General features: G+C 37.9%; 2 protein-coding genes across 4 annotated transcripts in view; both read right to left on the bottom strand.

Moving 5' to 3' along the window:
- MRE11 (MRE11 homolog, double strand break repair nuclease) overlaps positions 1–12,751 on the bottom strand; it is a 57,287-nt gene that overhangs the window by 3,495 nt on the left and 41,041 nt on the right. For all 3 annotated transcript variants that reach the window (XM_045557105.1, XM_045557106.1, XM_045557107.1), the window contains 2 exons: positions 9,923–9,981; positions 4,255–4,325 (listed from right to left, as the gene is read on the bottom strand). In XM_045557105.1, the coding sequence (XP_045413061.1) occupies positions 4,255–4,325; positions 9,923–9,981 (130 nt within the window). The remainder of the gene's footprint in view (positions 1–4,254; positions 4,326–9,922; positions 9,982–12,751) is intronic.
- Positions 7,432–8,974, bottom strand: LOC123642205 (U2 small nuclear ribonucleoprotein auxiliary factor 35 kDa subunit-related protein 2-like). The gene is given in 2 exon segments (XM_045557108.1): positions 7,432–7,537; positions 7,540–8,974. Coding segments are annotated over 2 exon segments (1,365 nt in total). The 5' UTR covers positions 8,819–8,974; the 3' UTR covers positions 7,432–7,451.

The raw sequence follows: 12,751 nt of genomic DNA, 5'->3' as shown, positions 1-12,751 counted from the left end.
TGTGAGAACACTGAAATACTTTCCATTCAAATCTCAGTTAACAAGAAAATCATGATTCCTACTCTTATAAGGCTTGACTTGTAGTAAATTTCTAACTCTTTATGATTATAATAAGAATTTTAAGTCATCTTGGATCAGGAGCCTGTAAACTGTGGCCAGCAGGCCAGATCTAGCCTGCCACCTGTGAGGTAAGCATGGTTTTCACATTTTGAAGTGGTCACCTTTTAAATGATTATTCAAGTACCTACCTACATAGTATCCTCAATTTTGCCTCTTGGCCTACAAAGCCTAAAAAAAAGTTTAGTTTATTATATCTCAAACAAGAAGCAGTACAATTAATCAAAGTATATGCCTAAACTATCAACACGGTTTTGCCTTCTTAATGGTAGCTTGTTCAAGCCAGCAGCAAAGAAGCCTAGTGGGCGAGTGGCAATGAAATCATGAAAGGCATTTTCCACAGCTTGTTGAGAACTGAGTATTTTTTCTTGCAAGAAGTGGTCCAAAGCCTGGAAGAAGTGGTAGTCAGTTGGCACAAGGTCTGGTGAACACGGTGGATGACAGAGTTTCCAATCCAGCTTCTGTAGTTTGAGCAGCATTGTTTGTGTGAATCACCACCTGAGCTCCGCCTCACCACTCACCACCCCGGACCCCCCACCCCCATCTGTGGAAAAAATTGTCTTCCAAGAAACCGATCCCTGATACCAAAAAGGTTGGGTACTGCTGCTTTAACTATAAATGAAATACCATACATACCCTGAAATTATGAAAAAATTCTGCAAAAATAAGTCTAAATTGTCATTCAGTTGCTGTCATGAGAAACACAAGTCTGCAAGCCTGATTTCAGAATTGTTTCTAAAATGTCCATTTCTAAGTAGCCTCTCAAAATTTAAATGATTCATATTGCTTGCACAATAGTTTGAGAGCTTAATTACCATGTCAAAAAGCAACAACAGTGACAGGTTTGGGAGAATGCTTGGTTTGTGTGACTAATTGGGTGACCTTAGGTAAGTTACTTAGCCCACTGTGCCTCACTTTGTTCATCTGTAAAATGGGATGATAGAGTTATGATTATTTCTATTTCCTGGGGTTTTTGTGAGCACCACACACGCTAATTCATATGTAAAGTGCTCAGAACAGCGCCTGGCACATAAGAAGTGCTAAACTACTGTCAGTTATTATTACTACCTCATGTCTAAATAAGAAGTCAATAGACATTTATATTGCTGAAAAGTAAACAACCCAAAATAATAACAAAATATTTTTCTTTAATATCCTTAAACATATGTCAAACATACTAAAATAGTATTTTTCATTAGTTCCTTGATCCACTCCGGAAAGAAAACCCAAAAAGCTAGACCAGATTTGTTTGTTTGTGCTTTAATTTACAAAGGCAAGAACAACCAAAAAGGACCTGGAAAGGGGCTTTCACTTCCTTCCACAACCTAAGGTATCCTGATATTCTTCCAATAAATCTGCTTTTCCCTAAGCAAATTTGAGTTAGGTTTCTAGCAGCTGGAACCAAAGGAGTCCTGTTTAATACACATAAATGAGCCTGAAGAATTCCAGTAAATCTTCACGAGCTAAAAGAACTCCCTCAGCTATCTACCACAATATATATAAACCTACTTGCATCTGTGCCTATCTTGGTATTTTTACTCCTATAAAGGCCAGTATGGGTTTATGTAACTCTATATTCTACTGGATTTTTCTCATGTCTTTCTTGTTGCTTTTTCTACTTTACCCAAGCTTTAAAGGTTGTAACTCCAGGATAGGAACACAAGCTTCTGCTCTCTCTGCCTTCTCTTTCAAAGTCATCCCACCCACCCCAGTGGCTTTAGGTACTATCTGTATGCTGTCCAGCAGTAAATCTAGGTATCATTCCTAACCCCTCAGGTGAGCTCCAGACTCATATATCCCATCACCTATAACCTCCCTTCAATGTATGTTTCGCAGGCATCTCAAACTTTTCACATCTAAAGCAGAACTTCTGATTATATGCCTATCATCCCCTATAAACATCTATTCCTTTCCTCTTTTATGCCCTTCTCAATGTATGGCACAACCTAAATGCTCAAGCAAAAAACCTGAAAATCAATCTTGATTCCTTATTCTCCCTTACTCCAAATAATTCAATCCATCCCCAAGTTCTGTTATGTCTATTCTCAAAATATACCCCCAAACCATCTATTCTCTCCATTTCCCCTGCCACCAGCCTATGCAAGCCTCCATCATCTCTTAGCTGGACTCTGCTACAGTACCCTCCTTTCAGGTCAGCCTGTATGCACCCCCACGTCCTTCTGCAACCACAAGGATCCTTTATAAATGTAAGTCAGACATCACCACTTCTCTCAGAATCCTTCCCTGACTTCCCAATGCATTTATAATACATAAAAAGTTCAAAATCCTCACCATGCTCACCTGTTCCTGCAGCACGATTTACTCCTGCCTCTCGTTTCTATTCTTATGTCAAACCACCTCCTTCTCCACTGTTTCTTCTTGAAGAGACTTTGCATGTGCTTTTCCCTCTGCTTTTTGCAAAGCCAAGTCTCTCTTCTTAAAATTTCAGCTTAAATATAGCCTCTTCAGAGGCTTTCCCTGACCCCTTCAAAGTGGATGTCTGTGTTCTGTGCCATTGCTTGTTCTTGCTGCACCTGGATCATGTCCTTCAATGCATTCTAACACATCTGCTAGGACTATACTTTCCAAGACCATGTCTATTGTTCGTTTCTAACACATCTGGTGAGCACCAGCTCAAACACTATCTACTTTCTTTGTAAAACCCTCAATGATCTATCGCAGAAAGAGGTTGGCACGTCCTTTAGATTTCATTACCCCTGAATAAAATTTATCTTGGTGGATTAGTAGTGCCCTGTAATTAACATACCACTAAAGTGTAAATTCCTTAAAGGGGTATTTCTTTCATCTTTCTATCCCCAGCACCTAGCATATGTTTAAGGATCTAACAAGCGAATGTGGAACTATATTTACCAACTTTTCCAATATTGACCCTTAATTCACATAAAGCATATATTCTCAAAGGGGTCAACATCATAGCCACGTGTGTGTGTGTGTGTGTGTGTGTGTGTGTGTGTGTGTGTGTGTGTAAAAAATCGTAGGTACTACAATGGTTTTTGGCCCTCTCAAGCTCAACCTTATCCAACATAATTTCATTCTTTAGTATTTAATTTCTCTGTTTAGGGAGAAATTGAATTAATCTAAATTATTTTTTTCTCCTTAGGTAATGAAGAAATGGTTAAGATCGTGGGAAAAAAGCCTGAGGAACACTGACGTAAATCTCCCTCAATCTCCCTCTCCTTTCATTGCTCCTGTTCATGTCATAATCTCAGCTGGGATCATCACTTTCCACCCTACTAAGCCAAATAATTCCCATCTTTGAAACTTCAAGTAAATTTTACTCCCTTGGTGAAGCTTTTTCTTCTTCCATAGCCCACACTAACCCATGCTTCCTGCTCCTTTTTCCACCTGCCCATAAGCACTCATATTTATGGGTCTGTATCATAAAACTTCACACATAATTATGTACTGACTCAATCATTCTTTAAAGAATTCAAAAGTGTGTTCATTTTTCTTTTCCACTAAATTTAAGTTGCCCAAAAGCAGAAACCATATTAAACATTTATGTCCCCCATCAGACATAATATAATACTCAAACAGAAAATAAGTATAAAACAGGCTTTTTCTTAAGTAGAAATTCTCATTAATTGAGCTTTAGGTTAAGTAGTATTCACCCAAAATGTTAACATATAAAAGAAAATGGTAACAGTGAATCAAGTCAAGCTTAACAGCAATAGGTAAAAAGCAGGAGGAAAAGCATGTAAATACTCTGAAGGCAGAATGAGTTTATGTGATTCTTTTTAGTGTTTAGCACAGCACCATGTGTAATTAAGTATATAAAAATATGATAATGACAAAAAGCTGAAATCACATATTAGCATAATACAAATTATTTTCTATTAATTGAAGAGAATAATGTTCCATTAGGAAAATCACTGGCTAATAAATGTAAAAGGAAATGAAATATAGGTTATTTAAATTTTCAATGAAAATACTTGTAATAATGCTGCAACAACTCTACAAACTAGCCCTTGGTCTGTTTTCACTCCTCTACATACTTTACTGCTGAACGTAAGTCTGTTAAATTTCAGTGGCATAGAAAAATGTATAACTGTAGAATTCTGCATAATTTTAATTTTTTCCAGATGTTTCTTTCTGCAGGAAGTCCATGCCACCTACCTTTGATCTGTCTTTGAAGTGGCAGGAAAAATGTCATCTTCTTCCACATCGGATTCATCCACCTCAATCACCTAAGATGGGGAGTGGGGCACAAAGCAACAAATAGTTTTTGTGGAAATGGAACACCCAAATAAAAATGGTTTAAATGACTGAATCTCAAAGCGTTTTTTTTAAACATACAAAAAAGCCAAAAAAAGGAAGCAGAAACAAAGTCAGCAGCAACTATTATATTTAAACTGAAGCTCAGCCTGAGCTCCATCCAGCGTCTCCCTTCACTCATAAATGCTATTCTCTATTACATGTCTTAGCACACTTCTCTCCTGGCCATCACTAGAGTGTAGTACCCAAAGGACCACACACATTAGTGAATGACTCCCACAGGCTTGTGTGCAGACCATACCTGTGATTTTCTTCTTAAGTTCTGATGAGTTATCAGACTATCAGTGTTCCACCTCCAACTTTAAATGAGGTATCAGAATGTGTGGGACATACTGAATATCTTTCTGTTACATTTATCCCTGTTAAATATTGTTTGTTAGTGTTAAGACTCAATAAAGATATTTCTGATTCTTCAATTCCATCATTCAAAATACTAACTATTCCTCCACATTGTGTGTTACTTGATACTTGATAAGCACATTTCCTAAGTTTTCATCTAACTAAAGTGCAGATGAGGATGAAGCCAAGGACAAAACACTGAACAAACAGCACCTGGGGCCAAGGATGCTGCTAAATATCTCACAATGCACAGGACAGTCCTTCACAACAAAGAATTACTTGGTCCAAAATATCAACAGCGCCACTACTGAGAAACCCTGATAGAGAGGAAATTGTATTGGCTGGGGCGTTAAGACACATAGGTTTTGAAAATGAGGTAACAGGAGAGCCAAGCTGATACTAGACTTTTTTTGGAATCCAAAGGAAGAGCAGAAAGCCTATGTTAAATCTAGAACAGAACACAGAGATCTTTAGACTCCAACCTTTTAGTCTGTCTTGAGTCTAGCATCAGATGTTAAGGCACAAATCAGTACTATGAGAGTGTAAGTAACAAAACGAACTCAGGTATAAATAAAACCTCTTATATGCACTGAACTCACCCTCAATATTAGCATTCCATGCATGGGCCCTTTTGGTTCAACACTGTTATCCTTAAAAATATTACTGCATATTTAACAATTATGGATTTCTAATAATGTGAATCATTATTTTTAAAAAGAGAGAAAAACAAAACAAAACAAAATCAAATCCTAGAAATCTTGAGTAAAGGTAACTGGTAAAGCCTCCCTCAGCCTCTGGTATGGCAAGCAGCAGCAGTAGCAGTATAGTGGGGTGGGGAGGGAGGACCGCAGAGGCGATCCTGAATGCCATTCTGCTCGAGAATTCCAGAATTTTGAATACTAGCTTAGATATGGAAACTTGGTCTATTTGTGTATGGCTTTGTGAACAAGGAATTAACCCAGAAGCTTTATCATCGGTTATTAAGGAGCTTCACAAGGCTACTGAAGCACTAAAGGTTGCTGAAAATATGACAAGCTGACTTTCTGGAGAAATTCTGATGAGATGTGTCAAGCTCTGCAAGAGGATTTGAAGATTGCTTTGTAGTCAAGAATGTACAATGAAATTACTGCATGCATCAATGTAGAAAAATTTTCCTTTTTAAAAGAATTATAAAACCATAGCTTTATAAATCAGTGTGGAAAGTGACTTACAGAGAGAACTATCAGATGTGTTTACATCACATCTTACTTTTTTCTACCAGCTTTGGAATTATGTTCATATTTAGGTACTCCTTATTTATGGCTCTGATAACTTTAATTTTCTAAGCAGTCTATCAGATGTGCACATCTGCTGAGGTTGGTTGAAGTATGGTGGAATCCATCAGTAGTGATGTGTAGTAGTTATGACTTGTTCGCATTTCCATTATATACTTAAATTTTGAGTTGTTTGGGCATAAAATCTGTGCATTTATGTTGTATTAGGATGGAAGTTGACAGGATTTTGGCTACCATTTGTGAATTTTGATTTAGATTCATTATGTATATCAGAATCTTATTTTTTTTTAAATAAGAACATGGAAAACATTTCTAGTAATCTGCTCTTTAACAAAGAATATTTACCTTTTTAAACACTTTGTCGGGCAGTTAATAATATGAACCAGAGCATTTTTGTATTGATTGAAAAACTTTTACAAACTTAGATTTTAAAGGAAATGACAGTGCTTAGCTTCGCATTATTTATAGTTTGAATAATTTAAATCTAATGAAAATGTTAGCTGAGAATTTTTTTAAGTTTTATACCTTACAAATGAAGAACTAAAAAAAAAAAAAAAACGTATAAAATGAAACTAGCCAACATGCAAAACTCCTGTTTACTTTTATTACATAAAAGTAATTTGAGTGCTTACCTAATAAATCTTGAGTGGTTATTCAATAAATCACTAGACAGGTAGTATGTATCAACAGATATTTAATATTTTCTGAAGAAATAAGGATTTCCAGTCATTAAACAAAAACTAATCTAAAGTTCTGTATCAGGAATTATAAATATGGCTTTTTGAAATCATTTTGTGTCATTATTTTTACCCTTAAAGCTTTAACTCATCAAAGTGATGATTCAAAGATAAATTTTAGAAAATTTAAGATAATACTGATGCTGTTCTATAACAGAATCTCAATGAAGTTTTTTTGGCAAGGCTACGGATTTAATATGATTTTATTGTTTCTTAAATTTTAGATTTTGTTAGATACCATTTAAACGATGGTATATGCATTCACTCGTTAGTCAGACAAGTTGAAGTGGGGTTTTTTTTCGTTTGTTTTGTTTTTTAAGAACAAAACAGGCCGGGCGCGGTGGCTCACGCCTGTAATCCTAGCACTCTGGGAGGCCGAGGCGGGTGGATTGTTTGAGCTCAGGAGTTCGAGGCCAGCCTGAACAAGAGCGAGACCCCCATCTCTACTAAAAAATAGAAAGAAATTATCTGGACAACTAAAAATATGTATAGAAAAAATTAGCCAGGCATGGTGGCACATGCCTGTAGTCCCAGCTACTCGGGAGGCTGAGGCAGGAGGATTGCTTGAGCCCAGGAGTTTGAGGTTGCTGTGAGCTAGGCAGACGCCACAGCACTCATTCTAGCCTGGGCAACAAAGCGAGACTCTGTCTCAAAAAAAAAAAAAAAAAAAAAAAAGAACAAAACAGGTTTACTTACATTTGGGTCTCTGAGTAGTTCCGTCTCTACTGTCTGACCTCCTCTTGCCACGACTCCTGGCCCTAGATGAGCTCCGGCACGGCTCCCGCGGCTGCGGCTGCGGCTGCGGCTCCTTTTTCTTCCTCTACTTCGTGAACTGCGCCTCTCAGGACTCTTTGACATGTGTTTGTGAGATTTCTTCCCCCTGTGACGACTACTCCTTTTCCTCTCAGAGTCCCCATTTCTCGTGTCGCGGTGGTCAGGACTGGGGCTCCTTCTCCTCCTCCTCAGCCTGCCGTGGTAGTCGCCATGGTGGCCCATCCTCTCTCTCCTCTCCAAGTTCTGACCAAACGAGCAGCTAGTCCGATCTGGAGACGGGTACTTGTCTCTACTAGCTTCCCAAAACTCATTATGGGGATTTCTGAACACATGAAGAAAGTTGCAGTGTCTTCCTCTCGGACACCGTTGTATCTCAAATAAACCACAGATTGCCATTTTCCAGCGGGTCACCGGGCAGAATTCGCACTGAAGCTGCCGCCCTGCATACCAGCGCCCGTTAAACAGAGACAGGGCTGCCTGGCATTCCTCTTCCGACTCGTACTGCACATACACGTTACCCCTCAGGTGAGGCTCCAAGTTGCGGCAGACCTTGAACTGAATCACTTTCCCCACATGCTTAAACTCGGGGAGCACATCGTCGTAGAAATCCAGGAACTGCTGGTAGGTTTCCTCTTCGCTGTACTCCAGGCTTGCGTCGGGGTCGTAGTCGTCTCTCCTGCACTGCTCCATTCCAAATGTCGTAAACATGCTTTTAATAAGAAGCGTGGGACTCGATGCCGGGAAATTGTGTTTGCGTGAACACCTATTTCCAAATCTGCAAGCTCCTGTTTTGCTGTAGAACGGACAATTAGCTCGATCCTTCTCCATTACTCTTAAATCCATGGGTGGTTCTGGGTTTTGCCATGCAGCACCATTTTCCAGCTCTCTTTCTTTCTTCTCCTGCAGTTTCTGCTGCTCCTCTTCTCTCTTTTTTCTCTGCTGTTCTTCCCATTCTTCCTTTAACTTTCTCTCTTGCTCTTCCTGCCATTTCTGGGCTGCCTCTTCCTTTTCCTTCTTTATTCTGAATTCTTCCTGTGCCTTCTGCTCCCGCAGCAACCACTCCTCATGCAACTTTTGCCTCTCTCTCGCCAACAATTTCTCTTCTTCCGGTTGTTGTTCTTCAGTGAAAGCCTCCTCCTCCTCCTCCTCCTGTGAGAGTACTGAGTCTCTCAATCGAGCGAGTTCCTGACGGCATTTCTTTCGTTTCTCCTTCTTCAGGGCGGCCCGGTACTTTTTGTGGCTCGGTTTCTCACGAAACACCACACGCCCGGGCGCCGCCATCTCAGCGGCGCTGCTCTACTCTCCCCCGCTCCCCTCCCCTCGGTATCCCTGAAGTGGTTTTAATAAGACTGGGTGATAGGCCCGGCGCCGTGGCTCACGCCTGCAATCCTAGCACTCTGGGAGGCCGCGGCGGAAGGATCGCTCGAGGTCAGGAGTTCGAGACCAGCCTGAGCAAGAGCGAGACCCCCATCTCTACTAAAAATAGAAAGAAATGATCTGAGATGACAGCTAAAAATATACATAGAAAAAAATTAGCCGGGCATGGTGGCGCATGCCTGTAGTCCCAGCTACTCGGGAGGCTGAGGCGGAAGGATCGCTTGAGCCCAGGAGTCTGAGGTTGCTGTGAGCCAGGCTGACCCGACGGCACTCTAGCCAGGGTAAGAGAGTGACACTTTGTCTCAAAAAAAGACTCAGTGATAGTGAAATAAAACCTTCTCTGCTATTTTTAAAAATCTAGGCTTTTGAACATTTTGATTTTTTAAATGCATGTCATTTTTACCAAGTGCACTGCAAGGTCTATTATTGGCAGAACAGGTTGAGAGATAATAAGAACTTATGATATTTGATAGCATCATATTTGATTTTTTTAAAATATATTTGATATTATATTTGATAATAAACACTGCAAATACAGCATGTTGTTATTTGTAAAATCATAAAGACAACACTTTTGTTAACCTCCAAAATTTATATATACTTCTAGGCCATAAGAATTGATAGTTTTACTTACGATTTTGTAGATTAAGTTATTTATGTATGAAACAAAGCATGAAAATACATTGAGAAGGGAATATTTTTAGAGGACTTATTTAATGTGTCATATTTCTTAAATGTAAACATTTTTAATGCATACTTAAGTAATGTTTAAGAAACCAAACAAAATAATGATACAATTGTAGTGTTGCCCTTGTTGTCAGTGACAATAATGAAACCATTTTGGTGATATTGGCATGTTTAAAAAAAAAGATAACCAGTAAAGTTCTCTCCAGCTTTAATATTCCATAATTTTCTTCTTTAGTTTACTTTGTAAAACAAAGAGTTGACAATTCATAATGTAGGAAACATAAATTACTAAAACATAACTAGAAAACGTTTTTTCCTTACCTCTGAATAATTCTTAGTAGCAACATTTCGGGAAGGCTGCTGTCTGGTAGATTTAAAAACTAGGATGAAAGAGATGAAACATGAGTTGTGTTATTTTTAAAATAACTTGGAAAGACTTGCACATTTCTTTACCTGAAGGTTTTCTAAGTCCTATCTGCAAAACCCATGATGACAAATTATAAAACCATTTATGTTTTGTAAAATCTAAAGGGGGGTGAAATTGGATGTTCAAATAACTCAATGCTTAGCTGTCAGTCTCATGACTTCCCAGCTTATTCAAATATAGTAATAAGCAGTGCTCATAAATATACCCACACTAAAAATATTTTATAGAAAAATTCCTCAAGGATAAACTCTGATCACCTAACCAACTGAACTACAAATACACTGAAGGCAAACCTCCTAATCCCTTTCTTCTTTGTAGTCAGGATGCCCTTCCCTGTGGCTATATCAGGAGCCATGTGGTCCCAGAAGAGCTTTCTCATTCTCCTCTACCTTGGCAGCCATACTGACTACCTAAGAAATACACCAGAGGAGAATCCTACAAAACAGCGTATCTTTCACTCCATGATAAAAATTCCTTTGAATCCATACTGTTTTTGCTTTATAAACTTAGTTAGATACTTAAAATTTAACTAATCCTTTATCTTTCTCCTTCTTTTCCCTCGAGATCCAAACCTATAATAAATTTCAAACACCTAATTGAGGTTTATTTTCTTCTTAGCCTTACCAGTTTGCTAGTATCAAAAAAAATCTCCTCCAAGTTGACCTACAAACTAAATAACAGGACAAGAAAGAAAAGAAAGAAAGGAAGAAAGAGGATTTTAAAAAGCCAAACACTCAAAAGAATTCCACAAAGTCTAAAATTCTCCAAGTCAGAAAATGTTAGGAATTTTTTTACCTAGCCTAAGTTTATTATTTGCTCATGTTTCCTATTCCAGGTTCTATCCCCAATCTTGTGATACTTGAGCAGAGAGATGAGGGGCAGAAGCAGAGTTCTTATCTGAGCTACTCAATTACTACTGTCACACCCCACTCTACCCAAAAGGCTAGACAGGGCAACTGAATAAAAGCCAGTGATCATAACACTTTCAAAGAATATTTCTGCTCAATATTTATTCACTGACTCCTCAAACTCTGGAGATTCTTGAAAATTGGACACCTTTCTTTTTATCCCCAGTAGATAGCAAAAGGTGAATAAATATCTCTGAAATAAATAAACTTTATCAGAAAAATAAGCACCATGTTTTGTTAGGAAGGCAATACAGTGTGATGATTAAGAGCTCTGGTTTTGGAGTTGACTCATTTTGACTTAGTAGCTTGACTATGGCCAAGTTCCTTGGCTTCTTTAAATCTCAATTTCCCCACCTGTAAAATAGTGTTAATATTAATACCAAAATACTTCATGCAGATAACTGTTGACAGGAAAAGAGGTAGTTAATATAAATAACTTTGGCAAGTACCTAGCAGGTAGAAAGCATTCAAATATATGTGGCGGTTAGTAGTAGTAAATGTAGTAGCAGCAGTGGTATTCACAGTGGTAAATTAAATGTGAAGATAGTGGCTTTTATTTGCTTAGTCGCCATCCTTTACTGACTAACTTCAGTGGAAAAATCTGGGCTGTCAATTCTTATATAAGTGTAATTTCTACCTTTCCCAGTAAAATTTCAGCACAACAATAAATCTCCATACTCCATGGAGCTTGTTATAATAGAATTTGACTTTATTTATTTCTTCACTCCTCCATTTATAATAGGGATCTAGAATTTGTAGTCTAATTTGTTGTTTCTGTCCCAAAGTGATGGCAAGTATAGTTAGTACCCCATGGTTATTTTGCCAGAGGCTTATAAAACACCACATCTAACCTGATAAAAATGTTTCACGAATTCACATTAAAAAACCAGTTCATTTTTTTTTAAAAAAGCCCAATATTGGAAGTAATCAGTTAAATTAGCAAAACTGTTAGATCAAATCAGTTAGATAAAAGACACATTTAGACCAATGATTTATATAACATACATCTTCATAACTTATTGCAAAACACTGGCACTGATACTATTAGCAGCAAGCATCTACTGAATTTTTACTAGATCAGTAAATTTACTAAATTTACTAAATTTACTGAATTTTTGTTATGATCAGTACTGCATATACTTAAGCTCATTTAATATAATTACTCTGTGAAGTCAGCACAACATCACCAATTTTATAGCTAAGGAATAACAACAGTCTACACTTACTGGGGGCTTAGTATGCACAGAGACTGTGCAGGTCCTTCACATTGCATTTTCTCATTAATCCTCATAATAAACCAATGAAATAGATACAATCAATCATTACTCAATCTTACAGATGAGAACACTGAAACTTAAAGATGTAAAACTTCACTAATCTACTGGAGGACAAACAGGCAGTAAATCAAAGGAAACAGGATTCAAACCAAGATCTTTCTGACTTTGGAACTATGCTCTTAACCTTTATGCTATATGATCTCTAATTTTTATTGAGTCCATTCTCAGATATTAAAATTTAATGAGCACCTACTATGTGTCAAGCGCTGTGGATACAATGATGAATAATAATGACACAGTCCCTGTTCTCATGGCCCCTACAGTGCAAGGGTGCCGAGCCAGTGAGTGAAGAGCTGGCTGAGCGACAAAACCAGGCCTGACTCCAGAGCCCAGGTTCTTAGCCACAATGCTATGCTGCCTGGAACATAATTCAGAAATCTGAAGTTTTATATTAATTTGGCTTACATGGCCTCTTCACAGATGAATATGATTATTTTTAAAAAATTGGGCCAATTTCTAAAACTTTTAAAGCACCATA

The sequence above is a fragment of the Lemur catta genome, chromosome 7 (genome assembly GCF_020740605.2).
Source record: "Lemur catta isolate mLemCat1 chromosome 7, mLemCat1.pri, whole genome shotgun sequence".
NCBI classification, from domain to species: domain Eukaryota; kingdom Metazoa; phylum Chordata; class Mammalia; order Primates; family Lemuridae; genus Lemur; species Lemur catta.
Note: the sequence above shows the minus strand (reverse complement) of the source record. Positions and strands in the feature narration are given on the sequence as shown.